The sequence below is a fragment of the Girardinichthys multiradiatus genome, chromosome 8 (assembly GCF_021462225.1).
Source record: "Girardinichthys multiradiatus isolate DD_20200921_A chromosome 8, DD_fGirMul_XY1, whole genome shotgun sequence".
NCBI lineage: Eukaryota > Metazoa > Chordata > Actinopteri > Cyprinodontiformes > Goodeidae > Girardinichthys > Girardinichthys multiradiatus.
Genome location: NC_061801.1, coordinates 30042622 through 30069836, shown reverse-complemented (window position 1 = coordinate 30069836; position 27215 = coordinate 30042622). Strand labels below are relative to the sequence as shown.

General features: G+C 40.9%; 1 protein-coding gene across 2 annotated transcripts in view; it reads left to right on the top strand.

Annotated features, from left to right (window-relative positions):
• LOC124873140 (matrix metalloproteinase-17-like) overlaps positions 1 to 27215 on the top strand; it is a 134978-nt gene that overhangs the window by 99392 nt on the left and 8371 nt on the right. For both annotated transcript variants that reach the window (XM_047373668.1, XM_047373669.1), the window contains exons 5-9: positions 3082 to 3258; positions 4785 to 4887; positions 6707 to 6789; positions 12265 to 12417; positions 13361 to 13618. In XM_047373668.1, coding sequence (XP_047229624.1) covers positions 3082 to 3258; positions 4785 to 4887; positions 6707 to 6789; positions 12265 to 12417; positions 13361 to 13618 — 774 coding nt within the window. The remainder of the gene's footprint in view (positions 1 to 3081; positions 3259 to 4784; positions 4888 to 6706; positions 6790 to 12264; positions 12418 to 13360; positions 13619 to 27215) is intronic.

The following is a 27215-nucleotide window of genomic DNA, read 5'->3' as shown; positions in this document are numbered from 1 at the left end:
TCCAGCGCAACTATGTGTTGAATCCTCTGCCTCCCCTTTTGATATTCTGGTTAAAATGATGAAAACTCCATTATGTAATTCTTAACTACTATTTAATCTCGTACGCGTACTCGTACTTGTCGTCTTCCGCTTTATCCGGGACCGGAAGGCATCCTGGAGGCATCCTGGAGGCATCCGGTATAGATGCCCGAGCCACCTCAACTGGCTCCTCTCGATGTGGAGGAGCAACGGCTCTACTCCGAGCCCCTCCCGGATGGCCAAACTCCTCACCCTATCTCTAAGGGAGTGCCCGGCCACCCTACGGAGGAAGCTCATTTCAGCCGCTTGTATCCGGGATCTCGTTCTTTCGGTCATGACCCAAAGTTCATAGCCATAGGTGAGAGTAGGAATGTAGACCGACCGGTAAATTGAGAGCTTCGCTTTTCGGCTCAGCTCTCTCTTCACCACAACGGACCGGCATAGCGCCCCCATTAATGTGGCAGCCGCACCGATCCGTCTGTTGATCTCCCGCTCCATTCTTCCCTCACTCGTGAACAAGACCCCAAGATACTTAGACTCCTCCACTTGAGGCAGGAACTCCCCTCCAACCTGAAGAGGACAAGCCACCCTTTTCCGGACGAGAACCATGGACTCGGACTTGGAGGAGCTGATCTTCATCCCAGCCGCTTCACATTCGGCTGCGAACCGCCCCAGTGCATGCTGTAGATCTTGGCTAGAGGGGGCCAGCAGGACCACGTCATCTGCAAAAAGAAGAGACAAAATCATCTGGTCCCCAAACCAGACCCCCTCTGGCCCTTGGCTGCGCCTAGAAATCCTGTCCATAAAGTTATGAACAGGACCGGTGACAAAGGGCAGCCCTGCCAGAGTCCAACATGCACCGGGAACAGGTCCAACTTAGTGCCGGCAATGTGAACCAAACTCCTGCTCCGCTTGTACAGAGACCGGATGGCCCCTAGTAAAGGGCCCCCGATTCCATACTCCTGGAGCACCCCCAACAGGGCATCACGAGGGACACAGTCGAATGCTTTCTCCAGGTCCACAAAACTCATGTGGACCGGTTGGGCAAACTCCCATGAACCCTCGAGTACCCTGTAAAGGGTATAGAGCTGGTCCAGTGTTCCACGGCCGGGATGAAAACCACACTGCTCCTCCTGAAGCCAGGGTTCGACTATCGGCCGGACTCTCCTCTCAAATACCCTGGTGTAGGCCTTACCAGGAAGGCTGAGGAGTGTGATCCCCCTGTAGTTGGAACACACCCTCCGGTCACCCTTCTTATGTAGGGTTAGGGGTCCACCACCCCAGTCTGCCAATCCAAAGGCACTGTCCCTGTCCGCCACACAATGTTGAAGAGGCATGTCAACCATGACAGCCCCACAACATCCAAAGACTTGAGGTACTCAGGGCGGATCCCATCCAACCCCGAAGCCCTGCCACCGCGGAGTTTTTTAACCACCTCGGTGACTTCAGCCCGGGTGATGAAAGAGTCCAACCCTGATTCCCCAGCCTCTGTTTCCACCAGGGAATGAGTGGACAGCTCAGCCCCTCTCTTCACACGAGTGTCCAAAACATGCGGCCTCTCCCCGTGGGCCACTCCAGAGTAGAAGAGAGTCCAGCCCCTCTTGAGGAGATGGGTTCCAGAGCCCACGCTGTGCGTGGAGGCGAGCCCGACTATTTCTAGTCGATATCTCTCGACCTCCCGCACAAGCTCAGGCTCCTTCCCCCCCCCCAGCGAGGTGACATTCCACGTCCCTAGAGCCAGCTTAAGCATCCGGGGATCGGGCCGCCGAGGTCTCCACCTTCGTCCGCCGCCCAATCCTCTTTGCACCGGTCCCTCACGGTTTCCCCTGCAGGTGGTGGGCCCACTGGGGGATGGTCTCGCGTCTCTCGTTCGGGCTTGGCAGTTCTCTCGAGGAGCAACCCAGCCACCAGGTGCTCTCTGACGAGTCCCGACCCCAGGCCTGGTTCCAGGGTGGGACCCCGGCTCCGCCGTACCAGGCGCCGTCACGTGCCTCAATTTTGTAGTCGTCATGAGGGGTACTATTTAATCATCATTTAAAAGGGGTGGAATGGTTTACCTTTTACTTATTACTCTATTCTGTCAACAATTGTCATGATCACAAGCTACGGTTAATTTTACATTTATGGTTTTTAAGATGTTAGTTATTCTCGAGTTGAATGCATGTCGTTTAGTAATGTAAAAGAAAATTGAAAGAATTAGGCATTAAGACATTAGGCACAACATTCTGACAGCCTGTGTAAGCTGAGGAAGATTTTTGTAAATTAAATGGGGAGACATTGTTCATATCAAAATACTTCTCATTTTTTAGGAAATCATATTTAAAACTGCCTTAAATAATAGGTCAGAAGTTGAAAGTTATAGTTAATCTCTGTTATTATCAAATAGTGCTGGGAGAACAGTACAATGCAGTTTGTGCAGTGAGTCAGGTCATTATGAAAACCAGTTATTTAGACTGGGTATGGTACTTTGTATTGTACTGTACAACAGAGTGATCTGCATCCACCACTTTCTGAATAAAACAATGTTGCTGCTGGCATGTTTTCCATCGGCGTGCTTTATTTGTACTTTCAAGTCAGAATTTCTGATTCCAAGTTGGAAAAATAAAAGAACAGACTCTATAGGCTGCTGAACTTTAAAAAAAAAAAAACATGTGAAAGTTTGAACCAGTTGAGCTCTCCATTCCATATATTTACGTCTTGAATGGAGAGAAATACATTGTAATCGGCTTGTACTGCAGATTGTGGATTTTATAAACTGTTCAAATACTACTTTTAAAAGAACAAATACAACCTCTAACTTTTCTCTCTAACTAGTTCTAATGAACTAGACACTGTTTGGCTCCAGCAAGTTTAGAAATCCATCATAATTCCAAGTGTTATGAAAAAGGGTCCAAATACTGTGTTGAGAGAGCAGAGAGAGATCGTAGCAAGAGATTTACATAGGATCAGATGTCATCTATGCAATAACCTTTAAGGTGCAGACTTTTTTGTAAATTCTCTTTTATGCCATGTTTTACACCAGAATTGATGTAGTTTCATCTTCCCCTTTCTTGTCTCTGTCAGACTCTCACGGGATGGACTTGTTTGCCGTTGCAGTCCACGAGTTTGGTCATGCGATCGGTCTCGTTCACACCTCGGCCATGGAGTCCATCATGAGACCATACTACCATGGTCCTGTGGGGGACCCTCTGAAATATGATCTACCCTATGAAGACAAAGTACGAGTCTGGCAACTCTACGGTATGAAGAAACAGGACTGACTGTAGTTTATGTGTAATTTTATCTGTGTGAAAAGCTAACAAGTAAAAGAAATTGCCACACAAAGCACAAAATAACATGATAGCATTCAAAAGACTATTTCATTTATTAGGGGAAAACAATTGTGTAAACCAAAAATAGAATTTCATACCTTTTCACTGTAATTAGTTTCTGTTATTAACTATATTTCTGGTTCATGATTCATCACTACAAAAGAGTTTGGGAAAAATGGCACGGCGGAGTACTAAGGCGAAAACAACTGCAAACCATGAAGATCACAAATGACTGTCACATTTACTGAAATACAATTTGATGATATCTTTGGGAAGATATTCTGTGTGCTGACAAGACAAAAGTGGAACTTTTTGGAAGGCATGTATCACTACATTTCATAAAACCAACAACATACTGACAGTCAAACATGGTTGTGGTATTGTGATGCCCTGGGGCTGCTTTGCTTCTTCGAGACCTGGACAACTTGCCGTAATTGATAGAACCATGAATTCTGCTCTCTACCAAAAAAATCTGATTTCCCGGCCATCAGTCTGTGTTATTCAGCAAGCCAATGATCTGAAGCACACCAGCAAGTCCACTTTTGAATGATTCAAAAAACAAAAGGAAGGGTTCTGAGTCGCTCAGTGAAAATCTGAAATTAGATGCAACTGAGATTCTGTGGCATGACATTAAACTTATTGTTTATGCTAGAAAACTCTCCAATTTAGCCAAATTAAACAATCTCTGCAAAGAAAGGTGGGCCAAAGTTTCCCCGCAGCAGTCTAAAAGACTCATTCCCACTTATGCTGCTTAATCATAATTGACTGTCCGATATTATTTTTGTAAAGGTCTGAATCATGTGTGGCAAAAAAAATCAGAAGAAACCTAAATGGAGGCAAGTCGTTTCTGACAGCATTGTAGCTCTGGAGGACACCTTAACAATGTGGAATTAAAATTCAATACTACTTCACCTCTTTGTACCTCAATAAGCCTGTGTTATTTTACAGCTGTCGTTATTTTCCACTGCTTCTAACAGTGGGTTTTCTGGCCAGATGATGTGTTCCCCAACCCATAAGTGCTTTCACACTCTCCTCCTTTACTGGCCTTGTCATTATGTAGTCTATTGGATAAGAACACCTGTTTATAGGGGACAACTCAGGAGACTCAAGGTTCAGAGGGTTAGGTTTATTCATTGTGCAAGAAGCAGCCTTTGATGAGTTTTATAGAGCGTGAATATTGATTTAATAAAAACACGGAAAGAGTTAATTGGACCTTGTTATGGAATGTGACCTTATTATGCCTCGCCTTTATGAAGGAAGTGTCAGTGTGAGAAATAAAGAAGGAAATTATCTGCATGCAAAGTTTGTACTGCTGTCTTAAACGCTGAAGGAATGCGGCAGAAAAGAAAATGAACTGAACCAAAATATGCATAAAGTGAAGAATAAGAGTATTTTAGATTACTGGGAATTACAAAAGATTTTATAATGTTGTATTTTTTTCATAACATCTTGTAGGTGTCAGAGACTCAGTTTCCCACACAAATCAACCAGGCAACCCTTCTCTCACGCCTGAACCTCCTGTTCTGCTTGATCTTCCTGAAAACAGGTCCACAGTCCTGTAAGTAAAATGTTAAAAAATTTTAATATTTCATGTGCTAGAAGAACAAAAAACATCTTCAACATTCTTGAGACCAGTTCTTGCATCACCATTCTTGTTTTGGGAAGAGCAAGTATTTCTAAACCTTTAAATATTCACTCAGTAAATTCATCATCCCACTGCCTGAGGAGTGTAGCAGACAGGAATGTCAAAAACAGTAAATTGACTATCTGACATTTTGGCATCAAAATGCAATACCAGTTTGGAGCATATAATTCTGGCTCTAATCATGTTGTTTGGTTCCACTCCTGGTGGTTGGAGTTGATAAAAGTTAACAAACACAAATAAATCTGTTTGTTATATTTAAATTTTAAACTGCACCTTTGGTAGGTTTTTAGTTTAATCCATGTCTCTCATACAGGTGCAGTCATTATAAAAAGAAAATACATTGTCTTTTAATTCAAAGGTTTTTGCATGTAAGTGATCTGACCAGGTTCTGTATGGTTGTAAATGTAACCTCAAATGTATAAAACAAAACACCTCAGATTCCACCCTGTCAATAATTAAGCAAAGATAAAGTTAAAGCAAATTATCACCACTGCCAAAGTCCTAGCAGCATCCAAACTACACAAACCTTAGAATTTAAATGTGGTTTACTTTCTTTTCACAACAATCATACTATTCATTTTAGTTATTTTACTGTATAAGTTTTTAATACAGGGAAATAGTTACTTTTTCTATACATTTGTTTCCCTACATTTATATTTGTTCTGTCATACATATTGTTGCAAATGTATAATTGGAAAAATTATAATCCTATTATCTCAAATACATTTTGATTTTTTATTGTTTGTTATTTTTTCTGATATTTCTTGTTTTATTTTGAAATATAAATATAATTATTATTGTACCAGCAGCACATTCCCATCTTAGTGAGCCTCTACACCAAACACCATTTAGTGGTCATAGTGATATAACTAAATTCAAATTTGCTCTATTAATTAAATAACAACAAAAACAAGGTCAGGCAGCTATTAACATATATATGCTTGGTGGTTTTAAGCATCTTTGGACTATTTGTTTAATTGACTGTATATCTGCATTCCAGGTACCCACACCAGCACTCATGCTCTGAAACTATGTTCCAACTTTAATCTAGCTAGAATGGTTTCCAACAAAAATGTACTTAAAATTTTACTCTTCCTTAAAATGAAATTCTGACATGTTTGGCATAAACCCCAAACACACATGTACATGTGTAAAAACATTCAGAAATATATACAGGTCACTTAACAGGTAGTTACACAGGTAGTTATGCTTACTAGTTTAAACCATTACTTTCATCATTAAATGTTTTATAATTTCAGCAGACCATAATGAGTAAGAGAGCAGAATTAGGCCTGACAAGGGCACCAATCCGTCTACTCGGAAGTGATGTAGTTTTAATAGAGCTCTGAATAGAGACCCTTGTTGGTAATATAAGGCCTGGCGAGCTCCCACTCCCAGCCCTGTGGTGCTATTAGCTTCATCATTGGCAGGCAGGCCACGTTGGAGCTTTAAATCACTTAAAAACCCCAGGGAAAAATGCACCTAGGGATTCTGCTGGGTCTGCCTGATAGGTTTTCCTGTTTTGTTGAGTGTAGAGTCACCAGTTCCTCCAGAGGCCCACGATAGCAGTAGATGGCAGGAAAAAAACATCTTCAGAATATCTGCAGAATAGTTGTTAAAATCTGTTGTGTGTAATGATCTGATTTGTTAAAATTATAAATGTTTACCCAAAATAATTCTGTTTGTCCTCTTCCTTCATTTCTAATTCTTGTTTTTTTACCATGTCTCTCAGGCTTGCACGAGATGCCCCCGACAGATGCACCACTCACTTTGATGCGGTGGCCCAGATACGGGGGGAGGCCTTCTTTTTCAAAGGTACAGCCGCACAAAGGGAGAAATAAAGACACAAAGCAGCACAGCAGTGTGGGAATTACAAGTGCTTAGCTAAATTAGTAGAGAAAGGACAAAATTAAAGGAGACCATTAAGGGAAGAATATAACCATGAGATAAAGAGGAGGTAGCTGAAGATTCCTAACTGAGGCTGCTGAGCTGCTGAAATCCAAATATTACGTCAGGCTTTCTTTCTTGCTCTCTAGAGGAATGACCCCAAGCTTTCCACTGACAATAGACACAAGAAACAGACGCAAACTTTCAGCAGCACAAGTCTCAGTGAAGTGTGCTGAACCGTAGCTCTTTTGAATGACCTGTTTTAATCTTTTGTATTTTAATGAGGCTGTCAGAACAATTAAAACTTTATGCATCATTGCTGCCTTTATTTTGTCATTCGAATGTGGTTCAACTAACAAGTAAAGTAAAAAAGATGCCAATGATGTTGTTGGTTTCTGACTAAAGCCATCTCAGTATCAATGTTTGCAATATTGTGTAAGAATTATGATTATTGATTAATTTATATTTATCAAGAATTATAATTTAAAATCATAATTTGAAAAAAATGAATTTCTTAACCATAAATCATTACTTACAAATCGAAATCAGAGTTGTCCTCTGGTGTTGTAATTATGGCTCAAGGCCCTTGATAATTACAATTATTAAATTCTCAGTAATAATTGATAACTATTACTAGATGTGACTATTTAATCAACCGCTTCACTGAAGGTGGAGGAACTTTGACCTTATTTTGACAGACAAATCACTCTTACTCAAAATAAACACAAATGCTTTCTCTTTATCTACAGGAATATTTATTAAATCAACAGCCCTGATACACCTCGATATTCTGATTCAATAATCTTCACCTAATCAAGCATGCAAAAGTTCTACACAAAAGGGGTAAAATAACTAACTAAACAAGATAAAACAGCATTGAGTGTGTATGAAAGTCAAACCAGCAGTTATGGTAAAAACAAGAGAAAATACAGGTCCTTCTCAAAATATTAGCATATTGTCATAAAGTTCATTATTTTCCATAATGTAATGATGAAAATTTAACATTCATATGTTTTAGATTCATTGCACACTAACTGAAATATTTCAGGTCTTTTATTATCTTAATACGGATGATTTTGGCGTACAGCTCATGAAAACCCAAAATTCCTATCTCACAAAATTAGCATATCGTTAAAAGGGTCTCTAAACGAGCTATGAACCTAATCATCTGAATCAACGAGTTAACTCTAAACACCTGCAAAAGATTCCTGAGGCCTTTAAAACTCCCAGCCTGGTTCATCACTCAAAACCCCAATCATGGGTAAGACTGCCGACCTGACTGCTGTCCAGAAGGCCACTATTGACACCCTCAAGCAAGAGGGTAAGACAAAGAAAGAAATTTCTGAACAAATAGGCTGTTCCCAGAGTGCTGTATCAAGGCACCTCAGTGGGAAGTCTGTGGGAAGGAAAAAGTGTGGCAGAAAACACTGCACAACGAGAAGAGGTGACCGGACCCTGAGGAAGATTGTGGAGAAGGGCCGATTCCAGACCTTGGGGGACCTGTGGAAGCAGTGGACTGAGTCTGGAGTAGAAACATCCAGAGCCACCGTGCACAGGCGTGTGCAGGAAATGGGCTACAGGTGCCGCATTCCCTAGGTCAAGCCACTTTTGAACCAGAAACAGTGGCAGAAGCGCCTGACCTGGGCTACAGAGAAGCAGCACTGGACTGTTGCTCAGTGGTCCAAAGTACTTTTTTCGGATGAAAGCAAATTCTGCATGTCATTCGGAAATCAATGTGCCAGAGTCTGGAGGAAGACTGGGGAGAAGGAAATGCCAAAATGCCAGAAATCCAGTGTCAAGTACCCACAGTCAGTGATGGTCTGGGGTGCCGTGTCAGCGGCTGGTGTTGGTCCACTGTGTTTTATCAAGGGCAGGGTCAATGCAGCTAGCTATCAGGAGATTTTGGAACACTTCATGCTTCCATCTGCTGAAAAGCTTTATGGAGATGAAGATTTCATTTTTCAGCACGAACTGGCACCTGCTCACAGTGCCAAAACCACTGGTAAATGGTTTACTGACCATGGTATCACTGTGCTCAATTGGCCTGCCAACTCTCCTGACCTGAACCCCATAGAGAATCTGTGGGATATTGTGAAGAGAACGTTGAGAGACTCAAGACCCAGCACTCTGGATGAACTAAAGGCCGCTATCGAAGCATCCTGGGCCTCCATAAGATCTCAGCAGTGCCACAGGCTGATTGCCTCCATGCCACGCCGCATTGAAGCAATCGTTTCTGCCAAAGAATTCCCGACCAAGTTTTGAGTGCATAACTGTACATGATTATTTGAAGGTTGACGTTTTTTGTATTAAAAACACTTTTCTTTTATTGGTCGGATGAAATATGCTAATTTTGTGAGATAGAAATTTTGGGTTTTCATGAGCTGTATGCCAAAATCATCCATATTAAGACAATAAAAGACCTGAAATATTTCAGTTAGTGTGCAATTAATCTAAAATATATGAATGTTAAATTTTCATCATGACATTATGGAAAATAATGAACTTTATCACAATATGCTAATATTTTGAGAAGGACCTGTATAGTACTGAGCAAAGCTTTGGGAGCGGCCTCCACCAAGCTGCAGTAATAAAACCCCCAAAGTTGGAGCTCAGTGAAACACAAAAGGTCATAAAACGTTTAGGCGGCAACCAGTGGAAAAACAGAGTGAAGACAATGGAATAGTGAGTGTTCCACCATGAGATTCTAGCAGTCCAACTTTAAGTTCACCTGAGTCTGCGCTCAGGTGTTCAAACACAGTGAGACACGCACAGCTTCAAACCGCGGTGACTTTCAGAGTTCAACAGCAATCAAAGTTTCAATAAGACATTGCATGCACATACAACTTAGAACATATTGGACTATAGGTGGTGATTCTAAATCGCCCTAAAATCCTACTCTATCCTGCCCAAGCTATTTCTAATAGAAAAAAACAAAACAGGATGACTTGGTGTTGTCTTCTCTGGAGCAGGGGGAGAAGGTGGAGTTAGTTACGCATCCGTAACAAACTGAAAGACGGCTGGCCTTCCTCCTTTGGCAAAAGGGGAAAAATATGACGGACCATCAGCAGTCGATTCGAACAAAAACAAGGAGGAAACTTTCATCTCCTTGAAAAACCTCCGTGGGTTTTTCTTGGGTTACGTGTTAAATCCACGCCTTCGATCGGAAAAGTAAAACTCGCAGCTCTTCCTATCCCTGCAAGCTTAGCTTGTTGAGCTTCTAATGAGTTTGACCAGTGGGGAGAATTAATGAAAACCCACGTGTGAGTTTCTTCTCCGGAATGATGCGCCTCCGTCTTGGTTTCCAGCGGGAGAAAAAGCAAAGGTGGGGCGTCTCCCGTGTCCTTATATAGCCCACTGTGACATCAGAGCTGCAACGCCCATTTCTATCAGCTGCATTCCCTGCTGGGAGTTGTGGTTGCAGACCAACATGGGGTATATAGTAGCAGATGATACTAGGAGGTATAGCAGCGAACAAATGGTCCAACAATTGCAATATGATTGGAAACCATACTTCATGTGCAACACGATCACACTGTCTGTCAATAATATGTTTGGTCTGATGTGAGGACTCTAACTGTAGGACAGAGAATTAGGGCTACGCTAAGAGAATTATTTTTTTGAAATTACAAGAATAGAGTCAAATTAGTACGAGAATAGTCGTAACATTACAAGAATAAAGTCGGAATATTATAAGAATAAAGTCTGAATTTTATGAAAACTCAAACAAAAATGTGGAGTCTTCTGTGCGTTAAAATGAGGAATGTAAAGCATCTTGTGAAATTATACTTTAGTATCGATTTCACAAATAAGGACATTCTTAATCTTATAGCACATCACCATCAAAATATTACCAGTATATAATAGAAAAAAAACACACGGACAAGAAATTTCTTGTTCTGTGGAAAAGGAGCTCCCATTACTTTTTTCTTGTAGTTTAACATCTTTATTTGCATAATATTACAACTGTATTCTGGTAATATTACAACTTTATTCTGGTAATATTACGACTTTATTCTTGTAATTTCAAAAAAACAATTCCCTAATACTAATACTCAATCCTACTAACGGAGTGTACAGCACATATATACACATATATGGCTCACAGTAATGATTGAAATGCAAGCTGTGATAAATATAAAGTCCCCTCCATCCTCCTCCACTGCTAGCTTGATGTCCAAACTATAGACTTTACTATAGACATTACATGTAACACAGGTCTGGTGAGCATTTAAGCTAGTGCCATATTGGCCTATTGTAAATGCAGCATATTACGATAATCTACAGCATTATATGTGTTACTTAAAAAAAAATCTTCATTATACCTCACAAATACAATAAACCATTCAGTTTTTAAAATAAACTTTGCCAATGCTTCATCAGTTCTGAGCCCTTGTAGATCGCAAAGCTCTCTCCATCTTTAAAAGAAAGAAATGTACAGTAGATAGAAAGTTGTAAATGTCTCACGGCAAGTTTTGTAGACGGACTTTTAAACCGTCTAAACTTTCTTTGAGGAGTAGGAAGTAGAGGCCAGGGGAGGGACTACAGTAAAATAATAATTATCACAGATGACCTTCTTCACATCAATGAACATGGTCAAATAGTCAAATTTAAGCATTTCTTAAATTATTTTAACAATTAAAAGATACGAACTACAACTTTAATTGAAATTGATATCGTCATCGATATATTTAATAATTGTATTGCAATTTTATGTTTCCCTGATATCCTGCAGCCCTGATGTTTAAAATATGTTTTTGGACAACATTTTTGAAGACAGTTGATGCTTCTGAGATGTCTGTATTGTCTGAGCCATTGTCATATGTAAATATTCATTTAATGCTTAATCTAGCAATTTTAAAAGTGAGGTTTTGTGGTTTTAGGATGAAACTATTTCTTTTTTCTTACAGTATCTAACAAAAACATCCATGCCCCTTAACGGCTTTTACATTTTGTTGTGTTACAATCACAAAATTGAATGTATTTCATTAGTATTCTATATATGTGATGGAGCCCAACAAAGTAATGCATAACCCTGATGTGAGAGAAAAACGGTGCATGATTTTTAAAAGGTTTTACAAATAAAAATGTGCCCTCTTTACTCTGATATCCCTAAATAATATGCAGTGGCATTTGTATCCAGCCTACACTGAGTCAACATTTATTATAACCACCGCTGCAAATATTTTAGGGCTCAGTTAAATTGGATGGGTAGTGCCTGTAAACAGCAGTTCCTACCTTTTGCAGCCTACAGTATCTTCAACTGAAGTTTAGTATACAAATTTCTAACCAACACCGCCAAGTAAGCATAAATAAAGACTTTTTTACAATTGCAGTTGCATTACGAATTATGTATGACTAACAAATAAATCAATATCCAGAAAAGTGTTGTTTTGTATCTTTTAGGGAAGTACTTCTGGCGACTAACAAGGGAGAAGCACTTGGTGTCTCTGCGTCCTGCACAGATCCATCGCTTCTGGAGGGGCCTTCCAACTAATCTGGACAGCGTGGACGCTGTGTATGAGAGGCCAGGAGACCACAAAATAGTATTTTTTAAAGGTACATTTTTAAACTATTGGTTGTATTCTTAGACATAATACACTATTGAATATGGAATGAATCTTCAAACTTAAAAGAAGTCAGATCCATGAGCATTTTAATGATTTCTCCAATTTTGCTTTCTCACTTTTATCTTTCATATTTTTAGGATATTAATTGTTTGTAGCTTATAGTATTACCAGCATTGTAATTGTCACTGCTAAATCATCAGGGTTAATTTGATTGCATTAGATCCCAAACAAAAAGAAGTTTATTTCTGTTTTTTATTATGAGTATCTGCTATTCTTAAACAGTTATTATTGCTATGTCTGGTAAAGATGTGTACAAAAGCTTTGAAATAAATTGGTAAGCCCAAGATGCCTCCCTTTGCTGAACGTCTCTGGAATAAATCTTTTTTTATCTCCCATCTTCCTCACTCATGGCAAAAGAAACTTGGGTACCCCTTCAGCCATGTTTATCAAAGAGCTAGTTGTTTTAAACCTTTTAATTATTATTCTCAATTACTCAGACTGTAGATATGTGTGGCTACTCGAAATGGGCTTCAGTGCCTTAGTTATTCACCAGGAAAACAGGAACTTATACATAACTAGACATTACTACATTACTACTTTCTAGACATTCGGATCCACTTAAAAAATAGAAATATAGATTTAAAAATGTGTACAGGTAAATTTATTTCATACGATTCATTGGGAATCCTGGTTTTGTTGTTAAAAACTGTGATTTATTAAAGTGGGATTTTTTTTCCCCACTATATAAATGTGTTTTGTACTGGGACATTATGCCACTGGTATAAAAGACGCATTTATTTTGACGCATTTACACATTTTTAGAAGGGAATTCTGTACATTTTGAGAGTACTGTGAATAATAAAAAAAATGAAAATTTGGTAAAAACCTGGTAGATTTTAACACACATTTCTCACTGTTTTCACTGTCTTTAGGGCTAAAGTACTGGCTGTTTAAAGACAATATTGTAGAGGAGGGTTACCCACGTCCAGTCAGTGACTTTGGCCTGCCTATGGAGGGTGTGGATGCAGCTTTTGTTTGGCTTCACAATGACAAAACCTACTTCTTTAAGGACAAACATTTTTGGCGCTATGATGACCACCTAAGACGCATGGATCTGGGCTACCCCAAAGAGAATATCCTATGGAAAGGGTTGCCATCACAGCTCGATGATGTCATGAGGTGGTCTGATGGTGAGTAACAATGAAGGGCATATCAGACAAATGATGAATCCATCAGTTAGTGGATCAATCAATCCATCAATCAAGCCTTTATATTAAAAAATATTTTCTACCCAAATGATTTCCTCTAATTAAATATATATATACAGTACAGACCAAAAGTTTGGACACACCTTCTCATTCAAAGAGTTGTCTTTATTTTCATGACTATGAATATTGTAGCTTCACACTGAATGCATCAAAACTATGAATTAACACATGTGGAATTATATATTGAACAAAAAAGTGTGAAACAACTGAAAATATGTCGTATATTCTAGGTTCTTCAAATTAGCCACCTTTTGCTTTGATTACTGCTCCACACACTCTTGGCATTCTGTTGATGAGCTTCAAGAGGTAGTCACCTGAAATGGTTTTCACTTCACAGGTGTGCCCTGTCAGGTTTAATAAGTGGGATTTCAAGCCTTATAAATGGGGTTGGGACCATCAGTTGCGTTGTGCAGGAGGTGGTTACAGTACACAGCTGATAGTCCTACTGAATAGACTGTTAGCATTTGTATTATGGCAAGAAAAAAGCAGCTAAGTAAAGAAAAACGAGTGGCCATCATTACTTTAAGAAATGAAGGTCAGTCAGTCCGAACAATTGGGAAAACTTTGAAAGTGTCCCCAAGTGCAGTCGCAAAAACCATCAAGCGCTACAACGAGACATGCTCACATGAGGACCGCCCCAGGAAAGGAAGACCAAGAGTCACCTCTGCTGCGGACGAGAAATTCATTCGAGTCACCAGCCTCAGAAATCGCAGGTTAACAGCAGCTCAGATTAGAGAACACGTCAATGCCACACAGAGTTCTAGCAGCAGACACATCTCTAGAACAACTGTTAAGAGGAGACTGTGTGAATCAGGCCTTCATGGTAAAATAGCTGCTAGGAAACCACTGCTGAGGACAGGCAACAAGCAGAAGAGACTTGTTTGGGCTAAAGAACACAAGGAATGGCCATTAGACCAGTGGAAATCTGTGCTTTGGTCTGATGAGTCCAAGTTTGTGTCTTTGTGCGGCGCAGAAGAGGTGAACGGATGGACTCTACCTTCCTGGTTCCCACCGTAAAGTATGGAGGAGGAGGTGTGATGGTGTGGGGGTGCTTTGCTGGTGACACTGTTGGGGATTTATTCAAAATTGAAGGCATACTGAACCAGCATGGCTACCACAGCATCTTGCAGCGGCATGCTATTCCATCCGGTTTGCATTTAGTTGGACCATCATTTATTTTTCAACAAGACAATGACCCCAAACACACCTCCAGGCTGTGTAAGGACTATTTGACCAAGAAGGAGAGTGATGGGGTGCTGCGCCAGATGACCTGGCCTCGACAGTCACCGGACCTGAACCCAATTGAGATGGTTTGGGGTGAGCTGAACCACAGAGTGAAGGCAAAAGGGCCAACAAGTACTAAGCATCTCTGGAAACTCCTTCAAGACTGTTGGAAAACCTTTTCAGGTAACTACCTCTTGAAGCTCATCGACAGAATGCCAAGAGTGTGTGAAGCAGTAATCAAAGCAAAGGGTGGCTACTTTGAAGAACCTAGAATATAAGACATATTTTCAGTTGTTTCACACTTTTTTGTTCAGTATATAATTCCACATGTGTTAATTCATAGTTTTGATGCCTTCAGTGTGAAGCTACAATATTCATAGTCATGAAAATGAAGAAAACTCTTTGAATGAGAAGGTGTGTCCAAACATTTGGTCTGTACTGTATATGTATATAAAAATAACTTAAAGTACACACAAACCAACAAACACACATACCAGAATCAGAAAAGCTTTATTGCCAAGTACGTTTTTGGACATACAAGGAATTTGTTTTGGCGTAGTCGGTGCAATACAATAAAAATTAAACAGTATAAACATATCTACAATATAAAATAAATATATGTGCACAGTTTTAAGTGAGTGAGAGTAAATATAGAGCAGTATAAGATGCAAGAGCAATACAACAGTGCAGTTGATCATTGTGCAAGTATGGCAGTGCAAGTAAAGCAGGAGTCCATGCTGAACGTTAATGTAACGCATAGAGTTACAAGTTACGGGTGTCCTGTCAGCAAAAACAGGGGGGTGTGGGGGGAAGGGAGAGTGTCAGGGTGGTTTCCGGGCTTTGTTAACCAGGCTGGTGGCAGATGGGAAAAAACTGTTCTTGTGGCGTGAGGTTTTGGTCCGGATGGACCGCAGCCTCCTGCCAGAGGGGAGAGTCTCAAAGAGTCTGTGACCGGGTGGGAGGGATCAGCCAGAATCTTCCCTGCCCGCTTCAGGGTCCTGGAGGTGTACAGTTCCTGGAGCGACAGTAGACTGCAGCCAATCACCTTCTCAGCAGACCGAATGACACGCTGCAGCCTGCCCTTATCCTTGGCTGTAGCAGCGGCGTACCAGATGGTGATGGAGGAGGTGAGGATGGACTCAATGATGGCTGTGTAGAAGTGCACCATCATAGTCTTTGGCAGGTTGAATTTCTTCAGCTGCCGCAGGAAGAACATCCTCTGCTGGGCTTTCTTGATGAGGGAGCTGATGTTTGGCTCCCACTTGAGATCCTAGGAGATGATGGTTCCCAGGAAGCGGAAAGATTCCACAGTGTCAATTGTGGAGTCACAGAGGGTGATGGGGGCAGGTGGGGCTGGGTTCTGCCTGAAGTCCACAACCATCTCCACTGTCTTTAGAGCGTTGAGCTCAAGGTTGTTCTGGCTGCACCAGTCCAACAGATGGTCCACCTCCCATCTGTACGCGGACTCGTCACCATCAGAGATGAGTCCGATCAGGGTGGTGTCGTCCGCAAACTTCAGAAGTTTGACAGACTGGTGACTGGAGGTGCAGCTGTTGGTGTACAGGGAGAAGAGCAGAGGAGAGAGAACACAGCCTTGGGGGGAACCGGTGCTGATGGTCAGGGAGTCAGAGACGTGCTTCCCCAGCCTCATGTGCTGCTTCCTGTCAGACAGGAAGTCAGTGATCCACCTGCAGGTGGAGTCGGGCACACTCAGCTGGGAGAGCTTCTCCTGTAGCAGAACTGGGACGATGGTGTTGAAGGCAGAGCTGAAATCCACAAACAGGATCCTGGCATAGGTTCCTGTGGAGTCCAGGTGCCGGATGATGAAGTGAAGGGCTAGGTTGACTGCATCATCTACAGACCTGTTGGCTCTGTAGGCAAACTGCAGGGGGTCCAGGAGGGGGTCGGTGATGTCTTTTAGGTGTGAGAGCACAAGGCGCTCAAAGGACTTCATCACCACAGAGGTCAGGGCGACGGGTCTGAAGTCATTAAGCCCTGTGGTCCTTGGCTTCTTGGGAACAGGGACGATGGTGGAGGACTTGAAGCAGGCTGGCACATGACATGTCTCCAGTGAGGTGTTAAAAATATCTGTGAAGACTGGAGACAGCTGATCAGCGCAGTGCTTCAGGCTGGCTGGTGAGACAGAATCCGGACCAGCAGCTTTCCGGGGGTTCTGTCTCCTGAAGAGTTTGTTGATGTCCCTCTCCTGGATGGAAAGAGCCGTCCTCGGCGTGGGTAGGGGGCTGGTGGGGGGGAACTTCAGGGTGGGGGTTGGAGGTGCCAAGGCCCCTCTTGAGGTTGGGGAAGTGGGGGTGGTGGTTTGTGGCTTTGTCTTTCAAAGCGGCAGTAGAACTCGTTCAGGTTGTTGGCGAGGCGTCGGTCGTTGATGGAGTGGGGGGCTTTCGGCTTGTAGTTGGTGATTTGCTTGAGCCCTTTCCAGACAGACGCAGAGTCGTTGGCTGAGAACTGGTTTTGGAGCTTCTCAGAGTGCAGTCGTTTGGCCTCTTTCACTGCCTTGCCAAACTTGTACTTTGCCTCTCTGTATATGTCTTTGTCCCCACTCCTGAAGGCCTCTTCCTTATCCAGTCTTAACCTTCTGAGTTTAGCTGTGAACCAGGGTTTGTCGTTGTTGTAACTCACCCTGGTGCATGATGGTACACAGCTGTCCTCACAGAAGCTGATGTAGGAAGTCACAGCCTCTGTGTACTCGTCCAGACTGTTGGTAATAGTCCTGAACACATCCCAGTCTGTACAGCCTAAACACGCCTGGAGATTCTCCACAGCCTCACTGCTCCACTTCCTTGTCGTCCTCACAACAGGTTTGCAGAGCTTTAGTTTCTGCCTGTATGCAGGAATCAGGTGGACCATGATGTGGTCGGATTGGCCCAGTGCAGCACGTGGGACGGTGTGATAAGCGTCTCTGATGGTGGTGTAACAGTGATCCAGAATGTTGTCCTCTCTGGTCGGACATTTTATAAACTGTCTATATTTGGGGAGTTTGTGGGTGAGATTACCTTTGTTAAAGTCGCCAACGACGATTACTAAGGAGTCCGGGTTGGTCCGCTCCACACTCAGTATCTGGTCGGCGAGCATGCGCTGTGCGACCTGCACGTTAGCTTGCGGCGGGATGTAAACACCGACCAGGATGAACGAAGCGAACTCATGGGGGGAATAGAAAGGCTTACAGTTTATGATGAAGGATTCCAGGTCTGGAGAACAGTGCTGCTGAATCACTGTCACGTCGTTGCACCAACCACTGTTGAGGTAAAAACAGATTCCTCCACCTTTCGCTTTGCCGGAGAGTTCCGTGTCTCTGTCCGCTCTGTAGAGCTGGAATCCTGCCAGCTGCAGCGCAGAGTCCGGTATTAATCCACACAGCCACGTCTCCGTGAAGCACAAAACTGCCGATGAATAAAAGTCCCTGTTTTTCCCCGACAGCAGTTGTAGTTCCTCAATTTTGTTGGGAAGTGAGCGCACGTTAGAGAGAAATATTCCAGGTAACGGTGTTCGTAGTCCACGCTGGCGAAGACGTACCAGCACCCCAGCCCGTTTCCCTCTCTTCCGGCGTTTCACCGCGTGAACAAAGGTGAGCGCACCTTTGACCAGAATGTCCAAAAATTCCAGAGCAGTAGGCAGAAAAGTGGGAAATAACTCCTCTAGTGTAGTAACCCTGATGTTCATGAGTTCTTCTCTGGTGAGAGAGCTCCGGGTACCATCACAGAAGACCATTTTAAAGCAAAAAACAAGACAAAACAATGCGCACCAACACGCCGAGGCGACCATCTGCGGCGCCAATATACAATACCAACACACATTAAGAGCAATGATAAAAATCCTGACCAAATCTTAATTATTTGGAAGTACCTTTGAGAAAACACACATCTAGTATTATTGTAATAAATATATACACAAAAAATTATTTACAGAATATATAAAATTTGGTAAATAAATGTATAATTAACATTTGTAAAATAATAAAATCATATTTGTTCTTTACATCAGCTAAAGCACAAAGTCTAAAAGGTGCTTTTAAAACAAAATAAAAAAATAAATAAAGATGCAAGTTCAGTTAAAAAACTTGGCAAAGAGCGTAGATTGTTGGATAGATCTCAGATAAATACAGAATTCCAAAACTGTTTCCATTTACAAATGTTCACTCAACTATCATCAGGTCTTCAAATAGTTCCAGACGGCAGGACCTTAATGATAAATAGAGGTCTTTCTGAATGTTTTTGCTTGCACCTCCTTACACAGGCAACAGGTAGCAGGTTTAGAGACTTTAATTCCTTGCTCCTCAACTGTTCTTCAAAGGTCTGCTTGAAAAAATATTTATCTAAAGAAAGAATCATTTCAAAACTCTTGTGCGAATAAGCTGTTCATGATGATATTTTTAGCATTCCTGTAGTTTATTTACTTTAATTTCAGTTTACAAGAGTCTTTGGAATAGCTGCAGTATGCAGATTAAATGCATTTGTTTACAGCGTTCTGCTGTTTGTAGTGTGTGTCAAAAGAGTTTATTTTTCCATCAGTTGATGTTTATTTTTGCCAAACACATGCCTTCACGTTCACAGAGTCAAACATTGTCAAACTCGGAGCTCGCCCAGTATAATCACCCTGTGCAGCTCCACTGTACCAAGGTCACAATGACTGCCTCCATCAGAGCATGATACAGTTATTTGACCCCATTTAATAAAAGCTGTAAAATGGTTCAGAACATTTTAATCAAGAATCGGGAACAGTTTAATTCTGTTTATAGGTTTATAGGTTGGTATTTTAGGATCTGGGTTGTGGTCATAATGTGGTGTGATCTGAAAAACAACCCCAAACATCAGCCAATGGGTTTTTTAGTTCTCAGGACACACATCTGCAGCCAGGATGTCCCTAAGTCGCTATGTGCAGGGAATGTGCATGCAAGGAAGCCCTTTCCCTGTCAAGTGTTTAGTGGGCTATTTTCTGTTGACTAAGCTTGTAGACTCTGAGGTCTCAAAGCTCTTTTATGAGGGTAACAGTGTGTGTGAGTGAAAAAGAGAGAGATAATAGTCCAGTCATGGCTCTCACATAGCCTCACCTTCGGCCATTATCACCACAGATCCTGGAAGGGTAAACCTGCACGCACAAATGCACATAGACAGATCACAAGGCCTTGGAACTGGAACCACATCAAAGCTTGTTCTCAGTTTGTTTCTCCAGCTTGTGATGAAAGGAGAGAGAAAAACAAGTGACAGACAAGAAAAGTGAAAGGAGAATGATAAGGAAGCAGAAACAGCTGCTGCAATGACATGCTTACTGATAAAATAACAGAATCTTGGTATGAAAAGTTCAATAGTAGTTTAATCTTCATACACTTGAATAAAACAATGAAGGCATTTGATAGAAATAAGCGGATATTAAAAGGAGAGATTATCTTCACTCACAAAGCAGAAATCTTAAAGCAGCAGGTCAAAGCAGTTAAATCAATGATGTTTACTGTAAAGTGTTTTAAATTAGTGAAGACTAATTGGCTGTGTTCATTTAAGGGAAATGACTGCATTTATTCCTCTCTAGCTAAAAATATAAAATGGTGGTCAAACCCTGTTTGACCACAGGGTTCTGTTTTGTTTCATTTAAAGAATAGGAAAAGATCACATCAGAGTTGATCAAAGCAGCATTCAGCCTACAGCTTAAATGATTGGTGGGTCTCGGATCGGGTCATATGGGTACATAACTGATCTGAAAGAGTCGGAATTCTGGGTTCAAATATTTATTTCGATTAAATCTAAGTTTCTTTTGGATTTTGAATTGATTATTTCACTCTACATTAAAATTAAACCACCATGACATCTAAAGACTGCTATTTTCTTATTTGACAAAATGTACAAAATCAGAAGCAAATCATTTCCCCCATACTAGCAACCTAACTTCAAATTTACACTGGCAGTAGTCAAGAAACATTTAACTTTTTTCATCAGAGAACATGCTAACTAACATTTTTAGTGATGTCACTGTGATAGAAGAGGACAGGAATAAAAAATGGCCAAAAAAACCCAGAATTTGCACTTGTTCCTTTGGCTAGCATAGGCTTTCCAGCATTTACAGGAAGCTAGCTGTCATGCTGGCATGACTTTTCCCATCTCTGCTCTCAAATCTGGATTTTTTTTTTTTTTGCTGGAACTAATGGCCACATTACATTGACTTCCACTGACTTTCCACTTTTGCCATTGTTTTCATAATGACAGTAATTCCAACACAGTTTGTGCAATTAATTATTCCTTTACCACCCTGTGATGCTGTGTTAAAAAGCTTGTGCTTTTTTTTGTCTATGTAAAATCTGTTTGGTTAGCAATAGTGGATGGAAAAAGTCATAGAAAAACATTTAATTTAATAAACATTTATATTGTCTTGTAGAATTATCCTTGTACAAATCACATAATTATCAGAATCGCAATAATTTTATTTCTTTCTTTTTACCTATTAAGAAATGACAGATGGCTTATATTGAAAAAAGAGTAATGCTTTGGCTGAAATGCACAAGAAATTATAGGCATGCTAAATTCTTTACTCCACTGTTTTCCTGGAATATTAGTTTAGCAAATCATGTGATTGTTTTGCAGAAAAAGCGCCAAATAATTTAATATTTACTTGTGTTAAATGTGAAAGCCAAACTTCAAAGGTCTCTAGTCAACTTGATTAAATTTGTTTTTAGAAAGCGAGGGGGTCAAAACATTATTGATGTTGCTTATATAGGCTGGTTTTAGCAATTCCTGTTTTCCTACTTTAAAAAACTATTTTTAATATATACAGAAGTTATAGTTCTATGATTTTACAAGAGTACGGAATATAATACTATTCATGGGAAAATTATGATCTCATGAAGAGGAAGTTGGAAAGTAAACACACTTTACCTAAATATGTGGGAAAATAAGATGGGAAGAGGAAGATTTGGATTGTTTGCTGAGATCCAGTATTTTATAGAGTATTCAGGAGTTAAAAGTCGATAATAAGGAAGAGGGGGATTAAACGAAGGCGGAAGGAGTGTGTTATTAACTATATCACAATAAAGAGAGGAGCTGCTGGTAAAAATAATTTTGGTCTTAAAAAGGAATATCACACTGAGAAAATGACTGTTTGTTGGATAAGAGAGTATTATGTGGACAAGCAATTGTTATTTGAGGCAAATACGAGTGCTGCTGTTCACTTCTCAAGATGAGATTAAATTTACACAGACTATACAGTCATCTTTAGTTTAAATTTATATGTTGACCGCTCATATTGTTATAAAATGATAACAGAGGGATCAGTTGCTTATTAATTTATTGAAAGAGCTTCATCACCTTTAAATTGCAACTATGACTTGTAACTTGGATACAGGCTGTTCACTTTTAAAGAGGGGATGTTGTGCTTTGAACAGTTTTTTCTGATTTGATTTTTCTGTTCATGAATGTCACAACTGAAAGTTCTCCAGGTCTTTTAAAGCTGTAATGTGACAGGTTATGTTACAGTGAAGAAGGGTTAAGTACATCCAAGAGTGTTCAAGTTTTCATCAGAAGTGAACTACAGAATCATTTTGCCACCAGTGCAGAACCTGCTCAACACTGGCACCAGATGGAAGTGAGGGCAATCTGTACTCAAAGTGAGGCAAAGAGTTTCAAATAATATCCTTGTGATGAAAAGGCCTGTATTATTATTATTCTCCAGGAAGTACAAAGATGGACTGATGCAGATTTATTTTCTTGAGATAAATGTTTACCAATAGTTTGCAACATATGAAAAATCCCATGTTGAGATGAGAACAGGTGGGGGCTACTGCTACCCCTGCCTCGTGCCACCAGTGAAGGCTTCTGATAAATGTGTTGGATTTCCTTATTCAACACTGTGAGCTTACTCTTAAATCTGATCAAGAGCATAGACATTTTTGGAACTGCAGCCAGGATGCTCCGCAGGTCCCAACCCAACCGTTAACCTGGGCCAGTTCTCAAAAAGGACGTTGAGCAATAGAAATCAACAACTTGTGGTCAACTTAACACCCAAATAAGACAAAAATGGGTCACAGTCAGTCGGAAAGTGGTTCAAGTTGATTTTCAGCATGTTGCAATGAACTGCAGATTATAAAAAGAAGGGTAAACACTGTGAATATAATTCTGTTTGCAAATAAAAGCCATTGTAATTTATGAAATGCTTATAAGCCTTCCTCTGTATAGCATTCATATATAAAACAAAAATCAAAAAAAGCTAAAACACATGTTTTTGCCCATGACTGTATATATCTTATTAAAGATGTTTCAGAAATTCACTGCGTTGAAAGGATAGACATTTAGGTTTATGGAGCAAACAGAAATATGCATATGGCTAGTAAAGACTGGAGATATTGAGGTCATGATGGGTCATTCTGAAGAAAGTAGCAGCCAGCAGTCAGTACTGAGTGAAATTTATTTAGCAACATCTGACGGCTGTAGGTTTTTGCTGCTCAAGAACAAAAAGAAAAAAAAGTTAAAGAGGAAAGCATTGTATTTAAGTACAAGCACTTTGGCTTTAAGTTGTGATGAATGACAATTTAACCTTCCAAGTATTTGCATTATTTTTTTTAAGAGTCAAAACCCTTGAATAGTAAGGGTATATTTGGAAAGCAAATACATTACAGTTAGTCATCATTTCTGAGTGACGTGATTTTTTTTTACAGTGTAGGGTTAATTCAGAGAGATAACTGATGTCCCAAATGGTCCTTGGAGACATAAGAGGAAGAATGTTCATCATCAAGACTTATTTATGCTAAATAGTAGAGTGTATGTGAGGTAAGCTATATTCATCCATCTTTTAAAAGCAGTCAAGGATAAGTGAGAGGAGGCAGTGGAAACATTGAAAACACAGCAGTGACTCAGCAAAATGATTGTTATAATCAGAATCAGAATCAGCTTTATTGCCAAGTTCATACATACAAACAAGGAATTTGACTCCGGTACACTTTGCTCTTTTGTTCTGTTTTTGCATTGCAGAATATACAAATTTACAATTTACAATGTACAATAAACACATATCTAATAAAAGGTGCATTTGCAACATCTGTATGCTGTTGTTTTGTACTCTATTAAATGTTCATCAGAGAAACAGCCTGGGGGAAGAAACTGTCTCTGTGGCGGCTGGTTTTAGTGAACAGTGCTCTGTAGCGGCGGCCTGAAGGTAAAACTCTAAACACTTTATGTGCAGGGTGTGTGGGGTCTGCAGAGATTTTTGCAGCTCTTTTCCTGACCCTAGACCTGTATAAGTCCTGGATGGAGGGAAGGTCAGCCCTGATTATTCTCTCTGCAGTCCTGATTATTCGTTGCAGTCTGGACCTGTCCTGTTTTGTGGATGAGCCAAACCACACTGAGATGGATGAAGACAGGACAGACTGAATGATGGCAGTGTAGAAGATGACCAGCAGCTCCTGTGGAAGGTTGAACTTGTTGAGTTGCCTCAGGCAGAACAGTCTCTGCTGGGCCTTCTTTCGAACAGTGTCTATGTGTGAAGACCACCTCAGGTCCTCAGAGATGGTGGTTCCTAAGAACCTGAAGTGGTCCACGGCCGATACAGTGTTGTTGAGGATGGTGAGGGGGGTGTATGGGGGCGGTGTTCTCCGAAAGTCCACCACCATTTCCACAGTCTTGAGTGGGTTGAGTTCAAGGTAGTTCTGACCGCTCCAGTGTACCAGCCGATCCACCTGCTGTCTGTATGCAGACTCATCACCATCCTGGATCAGTCCAATGACAGTGGTGTCATCTGCAAACTTAAGGAGTTTCACAGACGAGTGCGATGAGGAGCAGTCATTTGTGTACAGGGAGAAGAGGAGTGGGGATAGAACACATCCCTGGGGGGCACCAGTACTTATTGATCTGGATCGGGAGAAGATGCTCCCCAGTCTCACCTGCTGCTGTCGGTCCATCAGGAAGCTGTTCCACTGACAGGTGGAGGCTGGGACGTTGAGCTGGGTGAGCTTCTGGTGGAGGATGTCTGGTATGATGGTGTTGAAGGCCGAGCTGAAGTCTACAAACAGGATCCTGGCGTACGTCCCTGGGTGGTCGAGGTGTTGCAGGATGAAGTGTCGACCTAAGTTAACAGCATCATCTGCTGACCTGTTTGCTCGGTAAGCAAATTGCAGGGGGTCCAGCTGGGGGCCTGTGATGTCTTTCAGGTGCTTCAACACCAGCCGCTCAAAGGATTTCATGACCACAGACGTCAGGGCTACAGGCCTGTAGTCATTTAATCCTAGGATGGTGGGTTTCTTGGGCACCGGGATGATGGTGGATCGTTTGAGGCAGGAGGGGACCTCATATTTCTCCAGTGATTTGTTGAAGATCCTTGTGAAGATCGGAGCGAGTTGATTTGCACAGGCTTTCAGGGGAGACGTTATCAGGTCCTCCAGCTTTCTTTGTTTTCATGCGCTGAAAGAGCCTGTTTACCTCTTCCTCTGAGATCTTTACTGCAGGCAGAGGATCTGATGGTGGGGGGTTGGTTACTTTAAGGGAGGGATTTGTTCCTGAATGGGATGTGGAGGGAATGATTTGAGGTGTGAATGGCTTCTTGTCATGTCTGCAGTAGAAGCCATTCAGACGGTTGGCCAGGAGACGACTCTGTTCAGGATGGGTGGAGGGGCTCTTGTAGGCAGTCAGGTTTTTCAGACCAGTCCATACAGCTGAAGTGTCACCAGTAGAAAGGCTGTTCTTAAGCTTCTCACTATAGTTTCTCTTGGCTGCTTTGATCTCTTTTGTTAGTTTGTTCCTGGCCTGCCTGTACCGCGCCCAATCTCCACTGCTGTGAGCTTCTTCCTTTTCCCTGCGCAGATTCCTGAGATGTGGAGTAAACCATTGCTTGTTATTGCCAAAGGTGCAGAAGGTTTTGGTCTGCACACACATGTCCTCAAAGAAACTGATGTATGATGTCACCACATCAGTTATAATTGTCATTATAAAGCCATGTCATAGACAAGCTTTATAGGAAGTCAGTGGACTAATTTGATCAGAATGTAAGGTAGAAAACACAAGTATAAATGGTTATTGTTTAGGTTGTTGTGTCCTAGTTTTGGTGGATGGACACCTGGATCATCTTGAAAACATAGTATTGTTTATCTACCAAAAAGCTAATATGGCTTTAGGGAGAAATCATCGTTTAACTAGTATTAAAGTTATTTTTTCTAAGTGTTTCATAACTGAGTACAATTTAATACAATCTTTCCAAACCAACAGAACAATATTTGCTGAATTTTATTCACAATATAGAATTTCCTAAAAGATAAAAATCAAAATTTATTTTTAAGATATTTATTCTAACAACCAGAGCTGACTTTCATTTTGATTATTAAAAAAAAATAGAGATGTTCTGATTTATTTTTGCCAAATTCAAATCTGTTTTATGTTCAGCTTGGTCTGCTTGCAGTAATTGTAGTCAATTTCCATTTCTCTTTTTAAGAAATATAATATAACACTGTAAATATTATTTTAAATGACCGTGAATGGTTAATAATCATATTGACACAGCTGTAAAGCAACGTTTTTCTACTTATTTTAAAACAAGATGGTTAGTGAGTTGACATTTTAACCTGGCTTAACATTAATGATTAGCGTTGTTAGGGCAGCTTACCAAAACAGCAATCTCACAGTGTGTATACTAGAGAATGTGGATCCTTCCCTTAACTCTGGGATTTTCAGAAGGCTGCCAACATTTCTAAATCCATCACAGACAGGAGTTCAAAAGTTCAAAAGAATAATACCGGATAACTTTGTCATTTTATGTTCCAACTTCCTATTATCTGCTGAAAGTCTTGCCCTCTCTCAGCCTGAATGAACCGAATGTCTTGACATACACTTTATTGCCAAAAGTATTGGGTCAAACCACCAAATTGATGAATTCTGGTGTTACAATCACTTCCATAGTTGCAGGTGTATAAACTTTAGTTTGAAGAAACTTGACTGGCATGCACAGAGTCCTGATTTCAACCTTCTAGGATGAATCAGAGCAGAGGCTGCAACTCTGGTTTTCTCATCTAACTATGAACACACTCCTAAACCTTGTGGAAGATGTTTACAGAATAGTTAAAGTTGCTATTGCTCACAATGGTGTGTCCATCAACAAATTAGGTTAAGAATAGGATATCATCAAAGTTTATGTATATGTAAAAGTAGAAAGACAAGTATTTTTTGGCAACATAGTGTACATAGAAAACACCTCAATGATCCTGAAAATACTGAACTGAGTCTGCATCCCTCAGTAACAGCTTCCACAGTGTTGTTAGTGCATCCTGTGTGTTCACCAGTAGAAAGCTGTCTTTTGTTAAAGATTTTGGTAA